Genomic DNA, 19,386 nt, shown 5'->3' with positions numbered 1-19,386 from the left:
ATTTACATGAAATTCTCGGGAACTCTATTCTAATGTGTACAACATCGGCATAAAATAGGACTGACAGCGAGATCTGAAGAAGTTTAAGAAAAATATGTTATGATTTTCTATTGATTTGTTTAGTCCATGTAAGACATCCATTATGAATGATCTGTGAAAATGGTAATGACAAGGTATAAAAAATACACGACAGTCTACAAAATTACTTATAAAATCTTCAGATGGTATTTTCATTACAGATGTAAAAAAAAAGATTATTGTCACCCATATATTTACTTCATGTCTGAAAAAATACAGTAAGAAATATTACAGTACTCGGCAAATAGCCAAACAGTTATTTTACCCACTTTCCTCTAAAAAATAGAATATCACAGATATATGATAAACAAGGACAGTGATACTGTCCATTAAATGCTTAGCCTAGGAATGTGAGAGCAAATATTAAAAAAAGAATCATGAATAAACTGTTCCATTCAGCAGTGGGCTGATTATTGAAATCAAATGAACCTGTGAATAAACAAAAAATGTGAACATAACCAAGATATGAACCCAATGGATCCATGATAATTAAGTTATGTTTACTGAGGGCAGAGACTGGGTCTGAAGTTTTATTCAACACATGCACTTAGGCTGTGCTAAGGCTTTGCAGAAATTGAAAGCAAAATGAAACTGATTCACAGAAAATGTATGGGTTAGAAACAACCAGACAACTGTTCAGTTTGCAGTACGCCTCATCAAAATAATGTGGCAATTTTGAACTTATAAAATAGTCTACACAAGCACACAACATTGTTTTGTGCAATACATTCATTAGACATCTTTCTTCTCTCTCCTTTCTCTATGAACCTTCAATGTATCAGAACTAGACTCTAACAACTTTGAGACAAAAATATAAATACTTTATCTACTGTCACAACAGACTTTAAATATATCTATTCAACCAACATAACTTTTTTAAGACAGTCTTAGTCATCAGTGTTCAACATGTTTCCAATGAAATATTTATGCAGTATGTCATTGACTTTTGATCCTATATAAAAGCTATGCAACAATACGCTTCATCAGAAAGAAAGTTAAGAACTTGCATAAACCACTGAGAAATGTTTACTGCTAGACATTAAAAACAGGTTCACAGATTATCAAAACAACACTTATTAGTACGATAAGTCAGAAACATCTAAATAAATATTTTAATGGAACTAATCAATTTTTTTAAATAAAATGTAAATGGAGAGAGAAAAAAAATCTATTCACCAACTGGCAACAGGAGAAAACAAATATAAAGGTTAAGTAAATGTGAAGACTTTCAGAGCAAGTGGCTACTACTTCTTGCAGAAAGTTGAAGGGGAAGGGAAAGGGATGAAAGGAAGAGACTGTTGAGGTTTAGAAAACAGAGGATGTTCAGAAAAATCATCCCAAACTCCAGGCCAAAGCAGACTTACTGGGCAGGATGAGAAGGAAAGATTGATTATTGAGGACTGCACCAGATGAGATTTGGAAAAGAGAGCCTAAAGGTGAAGATAGGGTAATAAGCAAGACACAGATTACCGGCAAAGAGTTAATAAGAGCAGAATACTAAGTGCTACGTATGTAGGATGGGGAAAAACAGTCAGGTCAGAAAATAAAGGATATAGAAAACTAAAAGGGATGAAGAAAGAAATAGTTACTGAGAAGAAATGCTGAGACTGAAGAAATTGACATAAATGAAGGACAGGTAGGTGGCAAGACCCAAGGACACGGCGGAACATCAGTTCTCACCTGTGGAGTTCTGAGGAGCTGGTGCCTGGGGGCAGAATCCAGATGGCACATGTGTTGAAACAGGCACCGAGGTCATGACTGTCACGTTCTAGAGCTTGCTCTGCAATAGATATTGCGTGTTGCCAATACACGTCCTCTAAGTCCATTCATCGTAACTGAATAACTTGGTGGTAGTTATACCCATGTAAATGGTCGAACAGTGTTTATGTAACAGCCAGTACATGACATGTCTCAGGCTGCTATAGGTGATGGTAGGAGGGTGCATAAGTCAAGTCTTACAGTGGAAACAATCATATGGGTAGGAGCCATAGGGCAGGGAAATGGGTTCAGAAGGAGCATGGGTTTGGCCAACAAGAATTCTTAACATCCAGCATGTTCCACAATCCTTCCTTGTGCCCCTATAACATGATCCTAACCTGTACTCTGCAGGATTCCAGGCTCTTTGTTCCCTGGGAACGACAACTCCATCATTATCCTCCCAGTGACTGATGGGAGTATGTAAGCAAGAATGTACACCAGCTGTCTGATACCTCTACATACAGCTTCTGCCATTAAGATTCCACCCCTGTGATACAGACAGCCCTACAATCCCTTCTTAAAACCTCATGCCCCACACAAAGACCAGCACCTCAATCCATAGACCTTCTTACCCCACCCAAAGCATGCCCGCCCCCCCCCCCCCCCCCCCACTTTTTACCTTTCTCTTAAGACCCACAAACCCAATCACCCTGGCTATTTCACAGTTGCTGGCTTCAAGGCACCCATCAAATGTATATCTGCCTTACAGGGTGCCCATATGACAGTTTATGGAGGGGGCCAGACCTGGAGTATTTTTACTATTTTGCAAGACGAATGGCAACCTATAAGTAGCCATAAAAGAAGTTCCAGTTCCAAACCTGCTAAAAACTCACATAATACCTACTTTTAAATTATTTTCTTGAAAGGAAAACATCTGACTACGCTATGTATTTTCCTTTCTCTGAGAGCTAGTGGTGGAGGGGGCAGCAGCCCGCCCCCTTACCCGCCGGGTATGGATGCCCTTGTCTATCTTAGTTGAACAATACCTGCAAATACTTTCCTCCTATATTAAAAACATCAACCATTTCCTAGATCATCTGAAATCTGTCTGTCCCAATCCCATCATACACCTCGCCACCACCACTGATGTCGCCTCACTCTATGCCAACATCCCCCATATACATGTTCTGTCTACTGCTGAACACTTCCTCAGTCTGTGCCCGACTGATTCCAAACCTATGAAATCCTTCCTGCTCACCTTAATCAATTACGTACTTATCAACTACTATTTCATCTTTGAGGGGCAAATAAACAAACAGATCAGGGATACAGCCATGGGAACCTGGATAGCTCCTTCCTATGCCAGCTTTTTCATGGGTCAGTTGCTGGGGGCTTTCCTGGGATCCTTAATCCTTCATCCCCTGGTTTGGTTTGTATGAACTGAGGACGTCTTTGCCATATGGACTCTCTAAATACATTTTCCCAGTTACATTTCATATGGTCCTATTCCAAATCCTATGCCGTTTGATGTTAACCTTATCCTCACCAAGGGTCAGCTACACACTTCTGCTCACATGAAAACTACAAACAAACAACAGCACTTGCATTCTGCAATTGCCATCCCCCACACCAGGATGTAATTACCCCAACAGGCTAGTTCAAAAGCAGATTTCCCAGGCCATTACATACAATCATGGTACGCTCATCTCTGCAGAAACAACTTAGGAGTACATCTCTTCTTGTCCCTCAGTATCTCAATCAACTATTCTGAGAATGCTATGCCCTGAAATGAGATCCATTCCATCCAAAATTTCGCTCTCAACACCTAGAATAGCTTTTTGGTGTCCCCCCCCCCCCCCTAAAAAAAGTCTATGCAATATCCTTGTCACACCCTATGCTCTTTCTGGACCCATTTCCCTATCCTATGGCTCCTATTCCTGAGACCATCCCCACCGTAAGACTTGCCCTATGCTCCCTCCTGCCACCACCAATACCAGTCCTATAGCTGGCAAAATATATACTATCAAAGTAAGAGCCACCTATGAAGCAACACACTGTGTACCAGCTATTACATAAACACTGTTCAGCATTTTAGATTGGTATGACTACCACCAAGTTATCAGTTTGGATGACTGGACATACACAGAGGGTGTATACTGCCAACACACAATATCCTGTTTCAGGGTATGCTCTACAACATGACAGTCATGACCTCAGTTCCTGTTTCACCACATGTGCCATCCCGATTCTTCCCCCAACATCAATTTCTCAGAACTCCACAGGTGGGAACTCACATTACAACATGTTCTTGGTTCTTGTCACCCACCCAGCCTTAATTTATATTAATTTCTTTGGTCTCAGCATTTCTTCTCAGTAACTATTCCTTTCTTCATCCCTTGTATTTTTTGCTATTTCTTTTATTTTCTGATCTGTTTATTTTCCCCCATCCTCCACCTCTATCATGTACAATGCAGTCGGCTTTCCTTAACTCTTTGTCAATAATCTCTGTCTATCTTACACCTTTAAGCTTTCAGGTTTTCAAATCTCTTCTGCTGCAGTCGCCAACAATCAATCTTTTCGTCTCATCTGACCTGATAAGTCTCCCCTGAATCGGGGTTCAGGGTAACTTTTCAAAACTCTGTCAATTTTCTAAACCTCACCTGCCCTTTCCTTTCATCCCTTCTTTTCCGCTCAACCCTTCTGCCAGAAGGAGCCAGTGGCAAGCAGATTTTTTTATCAGTCCAATTACTTTAAATAAATATTTTAGTATTAGAGGAAAACTTAAGCTCTCATACTGTTGGCACTTTCTCCTAATCAATCACTTAATGATTAACATTTTAACTCTGATTTGTCATACCATTTATCACTATTTTTCTGATTAACATAAATATAATGCTTAGAAATTAAATTTATTTTAGGAAATGTAGTACTTCACCAGTAGCATATTCCCCTTCTTTGCCTTGTTATGCATGATTATACCTTACTCCCTGAGCCTCAAAAGTAAATTATCCACTGTCACAACCCTTTATGAGCTTTATAAAATTTAGCTGTTTGCTTCACAGCATTGGGTTGTAGCCATAATAGAATTATACACAATACCATTCCCAAAATATCACAAATTGAGACACATTACATATTACTAACAGACGTCTCTCAAGCTACAAAAGATGTATAAGAGAGAAAATAGAGGCATCATGAAAACATGATGTGTAATCAGTGTTCTTTCTTTTTCTTATGAACACAGTATTCGATAGATATGCCCACAAGGTACAGCACTGCAGCAATGAGATGCCCAATGAAATATATGGATTTCCAATAGTGTAAGGTCTTGTCCAAACGAAGCAGTAGGAATGCAGTTGTCATGTATCCAAATTCTTGCATCTTGAAGAACCACAGGATAAGGTCCCACACTTTTGCTTCCTACATATGAAAAACATAATATCCATTAAATATGATAACAAGAAAGGCAAGGGGGAGGCAAAGAGAGAGAGAGGGAGAGAAAGAATAGAGAGAAATTAGAACAGGAAGAAGATTTATTAGGTACGTAGCAGCTCACAGACACGTGTGTGTGAAGAAGAACTTTGTTCAAAACCCTAGCCAGTTATAATCTTTTTCTATGTTCCTGCCTGCTGTTCAATATTTTTTGGTGTGTAATGATTTACATACACATTTATAAACATTATAAAGAAAACCCCAAGGTAGGTTTTGTAATCAACTTATGACTGTGTTGATTCTGTTTTAGCATGTTTTCCATCTGAATACCATCAGCTTTCTTCGTACATGGAGATTCAGTTCAAAGCGTGAACACTGATGTGTCAATTACATAAGTTGTTTCACAGTAATAGTTCCTTGTCTTTAGCAATGTACTGACAAACATAAAGTAAAAAGATAAGAAGTAAAAACTAAAGGGAATTGTTGGACCAATGGTGACTGCTAATGCTGCATTTGTATTTGCTGAGAGTACATGTTACAAAAACATCATCTTCATTTCCTTTACGTAGGAACAGATGATTATAGGACCAAAGGCTAATTTGGGCTGCCCCCCTCCCCTCAGTTTTCCACTGGGTCAAGGAAAAATAAATTTTGAGATAGGATGCTGCAGATGATACACACTACAGAACTATCATTTCTCTGATACAAAGGTTAAAAATTTGTGCATATAAATTACATTAGAAATGTCATCTCATATGATGTCACGGTTTGTATAATCGAGTGTAGGGTGAAACAATTATGTTCATCAGAATTATTTTGCTACTGAGGCTTACAAAAGAAATCTACATGCCAGCGACAATTGCAAATATTGTAGGTGGTTAAGGAGAACTTTGGATCACTAATTATCACAAGCAACCACATCTCATCGTAAGTGTACTTGTGTAAAGACAGCCAAACCACTGCAGAAAGGGCAGCTTAATGCCATCATTGAAGAATTGTGTTCCACTACCAGTACATGCAGTGCCATGGAGGAGGCTACCATCAAACTGTCAAAGGATCTGGCCTAACAATGAACAACATCGGCAAGTGATAGCCATTCTGCACCAATTTTCAGTGCTTTAAAATTTGGAGTGAAGAAAAGACAGACCAAGTGGCCCACGGTAAAACACCGTATCAACAGTTGGTATTATCCACCAATTACTCAGTGTTCATATTGAGTGCCAGCTATTGAACGATGGATAACCCAGGTGAAAGTGGAGTAGATGCTGCAAGATGATGTCAATAAACCTTCAGTGAGTCCTTGCTCCTCTCCTGTGGTCCTTGTGAAGGAGGAGGACATCTCATGCTGTTTCTGTGTCAACTACTGACAAATGAACAAAATCACAAAGAAAGATGTTTATCCAATTCTGCACATTGATGACATCTACATACAGTATCAACATCTGGACTCATTCTTGCATTAGCCCTTGTGCTAGCTTCCTTGAGTTTGTGTGCCACTTCAATTACTGTGTTCCTAGTATATGATGACTGCCTGGACATGGACTGCTCCCAAGATTAATGGAGTGAACTTAAGTGCAGAATGGGCCTATCGTCAGGGCTAGCATATTCACACACATTGTTGCTGTTTTGTCGTGTCCTGTCTGAGGGTTTCTCTCCCACAGCAGCAGAACCACAGCACACAAAAGAATGTATGTTTGACAATCTGCTTTTAAACCTTAAATGGATAATGTGTCTTTGCTATCTGGGTAACATTGTCATTTTTTTGAAGACATCTGAAGAACACATAAGCTAAGTGACAACTTTATGGAAGTGTGTTCAGAGTGTAGACCTCCACCTGAATTTGAATAAGTGCATATTTACAAAAAACATACACAAACACAAGGGTGTGGAGTGGCTTTTGAAGACTCTTTTGGCAGAACACAGCAGTTTGGATGAAATCTCAGTCATCACTGTATTAAATGACACTGCTGTGGAATATAAGGAAGATTCAGCAATGCTGAAAACTGCAGAAGCCTGGAAGAAATGAAGAATTCCAGTTAATAAACATAGCATTGTATAAGAGCAAAAATGATCCAGTGAAGTGGAAACGATTGTTTGTCACCCCTTCTTATCTACAACCAGGTATCCTGAAATATTTCTATGATATTCCAACATTTTGTCACCTGGGATTTGTGAAGACTCTTGACAGAAACAGATGCAGCTATCATTGGCAGGTCTCCACTGAACTGATAGACATTATTTGAATCACTGTAAGAAATGCCAATGACAGAAGCATATGCCACTATCACCTCTGGTGCATCTGGTACCAACCCCACTTGCAGCAGCACCACTCCATCGAACTGGAATTGACCTCTTGGGAGGTTCCCAAAGAATTGATGGATGAGAGTCTGCACTGACTGCCTCAACTGCAACACTGTCACCAAAGCAGTACTGACTGCCAAAGTTCTGGAAATTCCAAAGTTCCTTGTAGAAGAAATCTTTCTGGAGCTCAGAGCACTCCATGTAATGATCTCTGATTGCAGAAAAGTTTCCTGTTGAAAGTAGCACCACAGGTAATTTCTGCCTGTGACATCACCTCAGGATGATAGCTATCTACCATCTGCACCATTCCATTAAATTGGAACTTACCTCTTGATGGGGTCCGAAAGAATCAATGGATGATAGTATATACTCATTACCTCAACTGCTACATTGTCACCAAAGCTGTGCCAATTGCTGAAGCTCCAGAAACTGTGAAATTCCATGTAGAAGAGGTAATTCTGAAGCACAGAGCACCCAGTGTAATGACTTATGACTGAGGAAAAGTTGTTTCCAGTCGAGAGTAGGATCACAGGTAATATCACATTGCAACATCACCCGCAGCATGACAACTGTCTACCACCTGCAGATGAATGGCCTCACAGAACACTTTAATAAGATGTTGGCAGACATGCTCTTGGTGTATGTTGATGTCAAACAGAGAGATTGGGGTACAATACTGCTTGTTGTGACATTTGCATACAATACAGCAAAGCAAGAAACTACAGGCTTCACAGCATTCTGTCTGCTACACGGTTGTGAGGCTGAAATGACAATGGACACACTGTTCCTGTTTCACCCAGAAGATGACTACGTGAAACACCTCATCACTAGGGCCAAAGAAGCAAGGCAGCTGCCTGTCATTTGGACCCTGGTTACCAGTGTGAAAGAAAGACTGAGACCACCATAATGTCAAACACTGGCCTGTGAGATATAGCCTGGAGGACTGGATATGGATTTGTATGCCCGTGTGAAACGTGGGACTGTAAAAAATGTTACTAAAGAGCTACTTTGGAGTGTGTTGTATCCTTTCTCACTTGCTGGACATTACATTATAAAGTTGAGTAATGTAACACTTCATCAAGTAGACAAAAAGCATGGAGACATCTTCCATGTCCTCTGTACAAAGCACTACTACAGTCCTGAAGTGCACATTGATGATGGTAGGTTCAAAGAAACTGAAGACACCTTTCAACAACCAAAGCTTTGATGGAAGATGCTATGTCTTACGCTCTTCATAATGAGTAGGATGTAACAACATGACCAGGATACGCAAATTCACCAACACTGCCATGCACAGGATTACTGAAGAGACCTTAATCCAGGGTATTGTAGTTGGCTCCAATGAGGACTTTTAAAACAGTGTGTTATTGTTTCTCCCGGGGAAATAGCAATGCCACAAGTTAGGCTGCTAGCAGTATGGCATAATGGTTAGCATCACAGGCTGGTGTGTTGTGAGTCACTAGTTCAAAACTGACCACCAGCAATTGTTGTTGTTGTTGTGGTCTTCAGTCCAGAGATTGGTTTGATGCAGCTCTCCATGCTACTCTATCCTATGCAAGCTTCTTCATCTCCCAGTACCTACTGCAACCTACATCCTTCTGAATCTGTTTAGTGTATTCATCTCTTGGTCTCTGTCTACGATTTTTACCCTCCACGCTGCCCTCCAATACTAAATTTGTGATCCCCTGATGGCTCAGAACATGTCCTATCAACCGGTTCCTTCTTCTTGTCAAGTTGTGCCACAAACTCCTCTTCTCCCCAATTCTATTCAGTACCTCCTCATTAGTTATGTGATCTACCCATCTCATCTTCAGTATTCTTCTGTAGCACCACATTTCGAAAGCTTCTATTCTCTTCTTGTCTAAACTATTTATTGTCCACGTTTCACTTCCATACATGGCTACACTCCATACAAATACTTTTCAGAAACGACTTCCTGACACTGAAATCTATACTCAGTGTTAACAAATTTCTCTTCTTCAGAAACGCTTTCCTTGCCATTGCCAGTCTACATTTTATATCTTCTCTACTTCGACCATCACCAGTTATTTTGCTCCCCAAATAGCAAAACCCATTTACTGCTTTAAGCATCACATTTCCTGATCTAATTCCCTCAGCATCACCTGATTTAATTCGACTACATTCCATTATTGTCATTTTGCTTTTGTCGATGTTCAGCTTATATCCTCCTTTCAAGACACTGTCCATTCCGTTCAGCTGCTCTTCCAGGTCCTTTGCTGTCTCTGACAGAATTACAATGTCATCGGCAAACCTCAAAGTTTTTATTTCTTCTCCGTGGATTTTAATTCCTACTCCAAATTTTTCTTTTGTTTCCTTTACTGCTTGCTCAATATACAGATTGAATAACATCGGGGAGAGGCTACAACCCTGTCTCACTCCCTTCCCAACCACTGCTTCCCTTTTATGCCCCTTGACTCTTATAATTGCCATCTGGTTTCTGTACAAACTGTGAATTATTTGTTATTTAGGTATTTATCATTTGTGGAGGGTTCTTGAAATATCTTACATCTGCAATGTTTGTACATTCTGGGATATTCAATGTTTGTATAAAAAGGAGCATTCTGGAATTTTCAATGCTGTATAAATAGCAGCACTTTCCATCTGGGAATTAAGTTCTGTTCTGGCTGTACATCAGTGTCAGTAACAAACATACTTTCAGTGCCAAGTGTTGTACTTCATATGATCTTCGCTTCAAATTTGGACTTGATTGTGGTTCTGAAATGACAATATCTTCAAATGAATATTAAATGAATAACTGCAAATTGTAATATGAGGGGTGTTTTTTTAAGCAAGTACCATTTTGAATAAAAAATAAAACAAGTAGACTTCTTAGCAATTTTATCTATTTTTCTACATAATTCCCATGAATATTAAGGCACTTATTGTATCACACAACCAGCTGTTGAATTCCATCCTCATACAAATCTGCAGCCTGAGCATAACTTTCGATAATTTAAAAATTCTGTAACAACTGCATAAAGCACACATGTTGACACTTGAGGAAACCCATCACATAACATTGAAACACTAAAGTGTCTGTTCTCTCTCACTTTTTCACCAACTTTCTGCACTAAAAGCTCTCACCCATTTCTATACCATCCCATTGCTCATAATGTTTTCTCCATACACTCTACTGATTTGACGATGACTTTCAGTCACTTTTAAGCCTTTAGCAGTAATAAAACTAATCACAGCATGTATTTCACAGTCGGCGTAAAACTAATTTGTTATTATTTTAGAGATGTACGGAAATATGTGACGTTGCATCTCTGACAATAATAGAATTCTGATTGAGAACAAAAAGAAACAGAAGTTAACTAGTCTTCCTACAAATCACAAAGAAATCAATTCTCAAGAATCTGACTGCAAGTTTTAAAGTATTTGATAATAACTTCTAACAACTGTTCTGCAATGCTCCTGTACACAATGGACAACTTACCTTGTCTTGCCACTGCAATGTATGATCAGCAACAGGCTAAAAAATATTTCAAAAGCAATACTGTGATCCATGCAGCATGTTATGCATGGTCATAATGGTTGTGACAAATACTGCCATATTTTTTTGTAGAGAAATTGAATAATCAGAAGGGTTTTGTTCAACTAGCCTTATACGGGATACAAAAAAACTGAAAGAACCAATAAAGACTTTAATTTACTATACTCTCAAAATAAATTATATAAAGACTGAATAACTTTACACAGACCTTAATTATTCCACAATGTCTATACTCAATAAATACACCTCTGGCCACAACAAAGATACGAATATACTATCTATGTATGCATACACAAATCATATGAAATCCCTCCAGTGTGCTAGCAAGCAACAACTACATGCAACAAAATGGCAAATTACCAAAAATCCTCAACTAATACCCGTCTGCTCCAGCATTAGTAGCACAATCACAGCATGCTGCAACCTCTCCTGTCACATGGCTTCTCTCCACCGCAGACTGCGGCCGATCACTCCCAACTCATCTCAGTAACTGTTCACTTGGTACTGCTCACAATAATAATATCTCAGAGTCAGAGTTTGTGTATGCACATTACAGCAGAATCATTGGTCAACTTTACAAAGAAGTATTAGCATCCAACTTTCAGGTGGGATACTCAATCAGAGGAGGCATTTCAAATACAAACAAACATAAACAAATCAAGTGACTCTGTAATGGCATCAGTGGCTAGCCAATGAAGTGTGGTACACAGCACACATGTACTAAATGCCAACCATGGCACTTCCGCAGAGGAATTTTGAAACAGTACTTACTTTAAAATCACATCTCATATTATATTTTTTCTTCCAATCAAGACTATTAAAATTTTTTAACGAATACCAAAAAATGTAAGTAATTGTCCAAATAATAACTAATGCAAATTCATTATCAATGGAAGAGATAGATATAATCTTTGGATACCATTCCCTTGTTTGTATCTGTGGAAATGTGCCAGATTAACTAGACAAAAATTATGCTTGAATACAGTAATGAAAGTGTCCAACATTGTTATTCTGGGGGGAAAAAAAAATCAGTTTTAGGAAAGGTGTATCTGTAGAATATATATCTTATAAATTGCAGGATGGAAATAAGAACTGGAATGACCTGTCCTGTTTCACAACAGAAAAATTATCTTACAATAGCCAGAGAACAACACAGTGACAACATTATGACAAATTACAGGTCATGACTACTTTGCTGAGCACTCACACAAATTAGATTTAGTTCCCAAAAGAGAAATGTGTAGTAATGAAAACATCATTATGAATTGCGTAACTTGTTAGTTTGTGAAAAAAACACAACAGCATAAAAAATGAACGTAGCATTGGGACGCCATAAAACGGAATCTCATTAAGTATCACCATTGATATCCATCACTTAACTGTCCAATAACATGACAAATGATGAAGAAAATTATTTTGAAGACAAGCATTGTTTAACATTACTAGTACAGACAATCTGAAACTAATATCTCGTGAAAGATTTTTAATCCACCATGGCTGGAGTATGTCAATTGTGAATAGTAATTATTTACTTTCCTCTGTTTTTTTTTCTCTCTCTCTTTTTCTGGTTATGTGAAGCTTGATCTTTACTAGCAGGCTCAGAAGTAAGGATCAAAAGTAGGAGAGACTAGGAGAGGAAATACAGAGAGATACCAATAACATAAAAGTAAGAAATCTAAACATTTATAGAATTCAAACTGTATTAGAATCGTAGTACTCACATTTCCTTTAGCATCTTTCCGGAAAAGTCGAACATACAGGTCTTCAACAGGCAAGTAGAATGGAACTGTGCACATGCACAAATAGTAGCCTGCATGGACGCCATGCCAGTAGGCCGACACAGACATAGTTATCAGAGTCCTGAAAACAGTACCAGATGCACTTAAAATGAAGGCCTGTACTAACTTTAGCTTTAGGGTCTCCCTAACCTTCCTCTCTATTACAATATGAGAAATGCCCCCCCCCCTCCATACACACACAAACACACACACACACACACACACACACACACACACACACACACTCTCTCTCTCTCTCTCTCTCTCTCTCTCTCCCTCTCTCTCTCCACAACTACAGTGAAACTGTGTTGCTGAGACCATAGAGGTGTGTATATTGTACAACATATTTCCATCCATTGCTTCAACAAACAGTGGTCAAAACACAATTTTTTTCCAAAATGCAAACACAGAAAGAAGCAGACACTTATGTGGCAGTAAACTGAATCAGAGCTTTTAAATGCTGCTTCATTAAAGTTCATGTGTTCAGGCAGCTGTTTTGTAACAGATTGCACTGACTGCATTCTCCATACTTTTTATATAGTGTAGCATGTCTGTTTCACAAAACTAGCGGTGATTAATGTGTTGCAGGATACCTGCTCTATCTTGATTTACAGAAACCAAATCAGTCAACTGTTCACCACACACTGCATGGTATTCGTCAAACTACTTGTAAGGACGATACTGCAGAATCCAGTTTTTAAGATCTGTTTCCTCCCCCCATGAACCATAGACCTTGCCGTTGGAGGGAGGCTTGAGTGCCTCAACGATACAGATAGCCGTACCCTAGGTGCAACCACAATGGAGGGGTATCTGTTGAGAGACCAGACAAACGTGTGGTTCCTGAAGAGGGGCAGCAGACTTTTCAGTAGTTGCAGGGGCAACAGTCTGGATGATTGACTGATCTGGCCTTGTAACACTAATCAAAACGGCCTTGCTGTGCTGGTACTGCGAACGGCTGAAAGCAAGGGGAAACTAGGGCCATAATTTTTCCCGAGGGCATGCAGCTTTACTGTATGAATAAATGATGATGTCGTCCTCTTGGGTAAAATATTCCGGAGGTAAAATAGTCCCCCATTTGGATCTCCAGGTGGGAACTACTCAGGAGGACGTCGTTATCAGGAAAAAGAAAACTGGCGTTCTACGGATCGGAGCGTGGAATGTCAGATCCCTTAATCGGGCAGGTAGGTTAGAAAATTTAAAACGGGAAATGGATAGGTTAAAGTTGGATATAGTGGGAATTAGTGAAGTTCAGTGGCAGGAGGAACAAGACTTTCGGTCAGGTGAATACAGGGTTATAAATACAAAATCAAATAGGGGTAATGCAGGAGTAGGTTTAATAATGAATAAAACAATAGGAATGCGGGTAAGCTACTACAAACAGCACAGCGAACACATTATGGTGGCCAACATAGACACGAAGCCCACGCCTACGACAGTAGTACAAGTCTATATGCCAACTAGCTCTGCAGATGACGAAGAAATTGAAGAAATGTATGATGAAATAAAAGAAATTATTCAGATAGTGAAGGGAGACAAAAATTTAATAGTCATGGGTGACTGGAATTCGGTAGTAGGAAAAGGGAGAGAAGGAAACGTAGTAGGTGAATATGGATTGGGGGTAAGAAATGAAAGAGGAAGCCGCCTAGTAGAATTTTGTGCAGAGCATAACTTAAATCATAGCTAACACTTGGTTCAAGAATCATCAAAGAAGGTTGTATACATGGAAGAACCCTGGAGATACTAAAAGGTATCAGATAGATTATATAATGGTAAGACAGAGATTTAGGAACCAGGTTTTAAATTGTAAGACATTTCCAGGGGCAGATGTGGACTCTGACCACAATCTATTGGTTATGAACTCTATATTAAAACTGAAGAAACTGCAAAAAGGCAGGAATTTAAGGAGATGGGACCTGGATAAACTGAAAGAACCAGAGGTTGTACAGAGTTTCAGGGAGAGCATAAGGGAACAATTGACAAGAATGGGGGAAAGAAATACAGTAGAAGAAGAATGGGTAGCTTTGAGGGATGAAGTAGTGAAGGCAGCAGAGGATCAAGTAGGTAAAATGACGAGGCCTAATAGAAATCCTTGGGTGACAGAAGAAATATTGAATTTAATTGATGAAAGGAGAAAATATAAAAATGCAGTAAATGAAGCAGGCAAAAAGGAATACAAACGTCTCAAAAATGAGATCGACAGGAAGTGCAAAATGGCTAAGCAGGCATGGCTAGAGGACAAATGTAAGGATATAGAGGCTTATCTCACTAGAGGTAAGATAGATAGTGCCTACAGGAAAATTAAAGAGACCTTTGGAGGAAAGAGAACCACTTGTATGAATATCAAGAGCTCAGATGGAAACCCAGTTCTAAGCAAAGAAGGGAAAGCAGAAAGGTGGAAAGAGTATATAGAGGGTCTATACAAGGGCGATGTACTTGAGGACAATATTATGGAAATGGAAGAGGATGTAGATGAAGATGAAATGGGAGATATGATACTGCATGAAGAGTTTGACAGAGCACTGAAAGACCTGAGTCGAAACAAGGCCCCGGGAGTAGACAACATTCCACTAGAACTACTGACAGCCTTGGGAGAGCCAGTCCTGACAAAACTCTACCATCTGGTGAGCAAAATGTATGAGACAGGCAAAATACCCTCAAACTTCAAGAAGAATATAATAATTCCAATCCCAAAGAAAGCAGGCGTTGACAGATGTGAAAATCACCGAACTATCAGTTTAATAAGTCACGGCTGCAAAATACTAACGCGAATTCTTTACAGACGAATGGAAAAACTGGTAGAAGCCGACCTTGGGGAAGATCAATTTGGATTCCGTAGAAATATGGGGACACGTGAGGCAATACTGACCCTATGACTTATCTTAGAAGCTAGATTAAGAAAATGCAAACCTACGTTTCTAGCATTTGTAGACTTAGAGAAAGCTTTTGACAATGTTGACTGGAATACTCTCTTTCAAATTCTGAAGGTGGCAGGAGTAAAATACAGGGAGCGAAAGGCTATTTGCAATTTGTACAGAAACCAGATGGCAGTCATACGAGTCGAGGGACATGAAAGGGAAGCAGTGGTTGGGAAGGGAGTGAGACAGGGTTGTAGCCTCTCCCCGATGTTATTCAATCTGTATATTGAGCAAGCAGTAAAGGAAACAAAAGAAAAATTTGGAGTAGGAATTAAAATCCACAGAGAAGAAATAAAAACTTTGAGGTTTGCTGATGACATTGTAATTCTGTCAGAGACAGCAAAGGACCTGGAAGAGCAGCTGAACGGAATGGACAGTGTCTTGAAAGGAGGATATAAGATGAACATCAACAAAAGCAAAACCAGAGTAATGGAATGTAGTCGAATTAAGTTGGGTGATGCTGAGGGAATTAGATCAGGAAATGAGACACTTACATCAGTAAAGGAGTTTTGCTAGTTGGGGTGCAAAGTAACTGATGGTAGTCAAAGTAGAGAAGATATAAAATGTAGACTGGCAATGGCAAGGAAAGCGTTTCTGAAGAAGAGAAATTTGTTAACATCGGGTATAGATTTAAGTGTCAGGAAGTCGTTTCTGAAAGTATATGTATAGAGTGTAGCCATGTATGGAAGTGAAACATGGACGATAAATAGTTTGGACAAGAAGAGAATAGAAGCTTTCGAAATGTGGAGCTACAGAAGAATGCTGCATATTAGATGGGTAGATCACATAACGAATGAGGAGGTACTGAATAGGATTGGGGAGAAGAGGAGTTTATGGCACTACTTGACTAGAAGAAGGGATCGGTTGGTAGGACATGTTCTGAGGCATCAAGGGATCACAAATTTAGTATTGGAGGGTAAAAATCGTAGAGGGAGACCAAGAGATGAATGCACTAAGCAGATTCAGAAGGATGTAGGTTGCAGTAGGTACTGGGAGATGAAGAAGCTTGCACAGGATAGAGTAGTATGGAGAGCTGCATCAAACCAGTCTCAGGACTGAAGACCACAACAACAACAACAAGAAGATCTGTTTTCAAATTTTGTTCATTATGTGATAAACATTGTACTCAAAAAAACTCTTTTATGTATTGCAACATGTAATATTGGACCTGGCTGTTTCCAGGATCTTCATAATTGCTGGAAACGAAATGTCCTAAACAGGATTTTTAGACTGGTGGTAACAGGATCGCTCCAGGCTATCATAATCTTCGACCATTTCAAAGGCAATATATTCAGGTTTTTTTGCTAAAGAAATCCTCTGCCTCAGTACAGTAGCGGCCTTTTGACACACAGCTGTGTAGCAGTTCTGAATGCTCACAACACATTGCAGCCATCTGCTAAGGCAGAGAGTTTCAACCCTCAAGCAGTACGTCTATTCACGGCTGTCAATCTTGCCATGTGACCGGACACTTCACTGCTACGGTTGCTGGCTGCCAATGTCAAACAAGTGTGGCTTCTGCTGGATGAGATTCACCAATCTTTGTCTGTCCCTCGTAGTGTCCACTTTGGTTGCTGCCCTGTGCCCGTGTTGTGAGGAACTGGCCATGAGGAGATGCACCTGATACTGGTGTTTTTGTGACACTGCAAGTCACCCACACTGTGCTGCCTTTATGCCTGGCACACAATCACTGAGGATATTGTGTTTTCATGTCGCATCCTGTGCAGACTATAAATTTCGCTTCATGTGTCTATGTGTGGATATCATGCAGTGAACACTGGGATGAGATAACAATTTCTCCAACTCAGCTGTTTCTCCCATGTCACAACTGGCAAGTGCATTCGCATCTTGAGTGAGTGACTAATTTACATTTTTGAACCTGAGGCCATCTGTGTTACTCCAGCCACAGGCAGACCTGTCCTTGTGTTTTGTAATTTTGCATGTTACTTAGTTCAAGAAGGAAAGGACCCTTCCTACACAGTGATATTTGTTTCATTAAAGTAAGGAATCTTCCTACACTGGTGACCCAACACTGAACTCAGTCAAATTAATTTTCTATTCTGGCATGATTTCGGCCATCTCGCCCTGTTAGCCACATGCTTTGACTTCTGCACGTGTGCACCCATCAACTTCTATTTTCATGCTATGGATGCTTGTGTGCTTTGCACCATGATCTCATTCCTTTACATATTTTTCGCCACCTCTTATGCAACATGGCAACTATGGCTGCCACCAGTGGCCTAACCAATACCCCAGAACACATAGCTGCCATGTCACATGCATAGTGGAATTAAAACACTGCAACACTGACCTACGCGCACAGCTTGTGGTTACATGGCCACTGGTGGCCCAGCCCTCAATAACTCCATGCAGCCCCCTGTGACGGCCCTGATTCCCGCCACCTCCGACGCTGCTGCTCCTCCAAGCCTCAAAGCACTGTTGTCCGACCCAGTGCACACTGCCACTTCTCCATCCAGCACATCTGCCATGCTTCATCCCTCGGGACCTGCACCTATAGTTTTCTTCAGCAGATACTATCTCCTCTGACTCAGGCATCACCCAGGATGCCACAAAGTTTACCGTGGTGATCAGCCAGCTCGAGCCAATGAACAGAATGGAAGTCCATGGTCTCTGATAGTTTTCTTTATAGCACCAGGCTGGCTCACCTCCCAGCCCCAGTACTGACAGCAGTGGCGTAGCATGTTGACCTCTCTTTCACCAATGACATCAGCCATGCCAACAGGGTTCATGAGACACTGGTCTCCCTGCCCACAACCACCACCACCAAGTGCCAACCTCACCCCTACCTGATGCAGCCAGCTGGCAATCATTTTGCCATCCACGCTGCCACATGCTCGCCCTCACCACTCGACGCACCGCGAATGATGTCACCAGCCCAGTGCATCCCTGCCCGCCCACAGCACAGTGCTCAGCAGCCAGGAGTATATGACATGCTCATTCACATTGGCACGAGTGCCGACACGGCAACACTGCAAGCAACCTTGGCCCAACTTGTCTCCGACTGCCGCAGTTCACACAGCCCTAGCTACCGGCACAGAAACCGTACCAACACAGCAGCCCCAGCCACCCTACTGATGCCCCTCGTGACAGGGCTGGCTTTTGCTGGTATCACAAGCACTTCAGCCTGGATGCCATGAAATGCAGAGAACTTTGCTCTTAGCACCCAAATGCCAACAATTGTCAGGTTAGGTGTGCCCAGCTGCTGCTCGGTCTCCCAGTGCCTGTTCGTTTGTGAGATCATTCTGCCACACCATTTCTCATAGATACTGGCTACGAGTCACCTATTTTCCCATGGCAGCTCGTACGGCACACTGGCACCACCTCAGCCATTCTCCAGATGGCAGTGATTAATTCCACCATTGCTACATAATGGCATTCATCATCACATCTTCAGTTTTGGATTGCAATGGGACCACCCTGGGCTTTCACCATTGATGACGTCACTGAGTCAATCATTGAAAAAAAGATGCTGTTTTCTTTGTACATTAAACAAAATCCGTCTATTTGCTACAAAAAGAAAACAGCAGCTTTCTTCATTCAGCGGCTTTCCTGATAATTTTACTAGGTTAAAATTATTCTGAGTAAACAAAAGCAGTGTACTGGAGCTAGAACAGTATCTAACTAATGTGATATTTATTTTCAAACAATG

General features: G+C 40.4%; 1 protein-coding gene across 1 annotated transcript in view; it reads right to left on the bottom strand.

The window, feature by feature from the left end:
* Window positions 1-3,247: 3,247 nt before the first annotated feature.
* Window positions 3,248-19,386, bottom strand: part of LOC126162513 (lysophospholipid acyltransferase 7) — a 149,314-nt gene continuing 133,175 nt past the window's right edge. The window contains exons 7-8 of the mRNA XM_049919066.1: window positions 12,748-12,886; window positions 3,248-5,196 (exon numbers count right to left, since the gene is read on the bottom strand). Of these exons, the coding sequence (XP_049775023.1) occupies window positions 4,990-5,196; window positions 12,748-12,886 (346 nt within the window). The 3' untranslated portion in view covers window positions 3,248-4,989. The remainder of the gene's footprint in view (window positions 5,197-12,747; window positions 12,887-19,386) is intronic.

Source organism: Schistocerca cancellata, chromosome 2, assembly GCF_023864275.1.
Source record: "Schistocerca cancellata isolate TAMUIC-IGC-003103 chromosome 2, iqSchCanc2.1, whole genome shotgun sequence".
NCBI lineage: Eukaryota > Metazoa > Arthropoda > Insecta > Orthoptera > Acrididae > Schistocerca > Schistocerca cancellata.
Note: the sequence above shows the minus strand (reverse complement) of the source record. Positions and strands in the feature narration are given on the sequence as shown.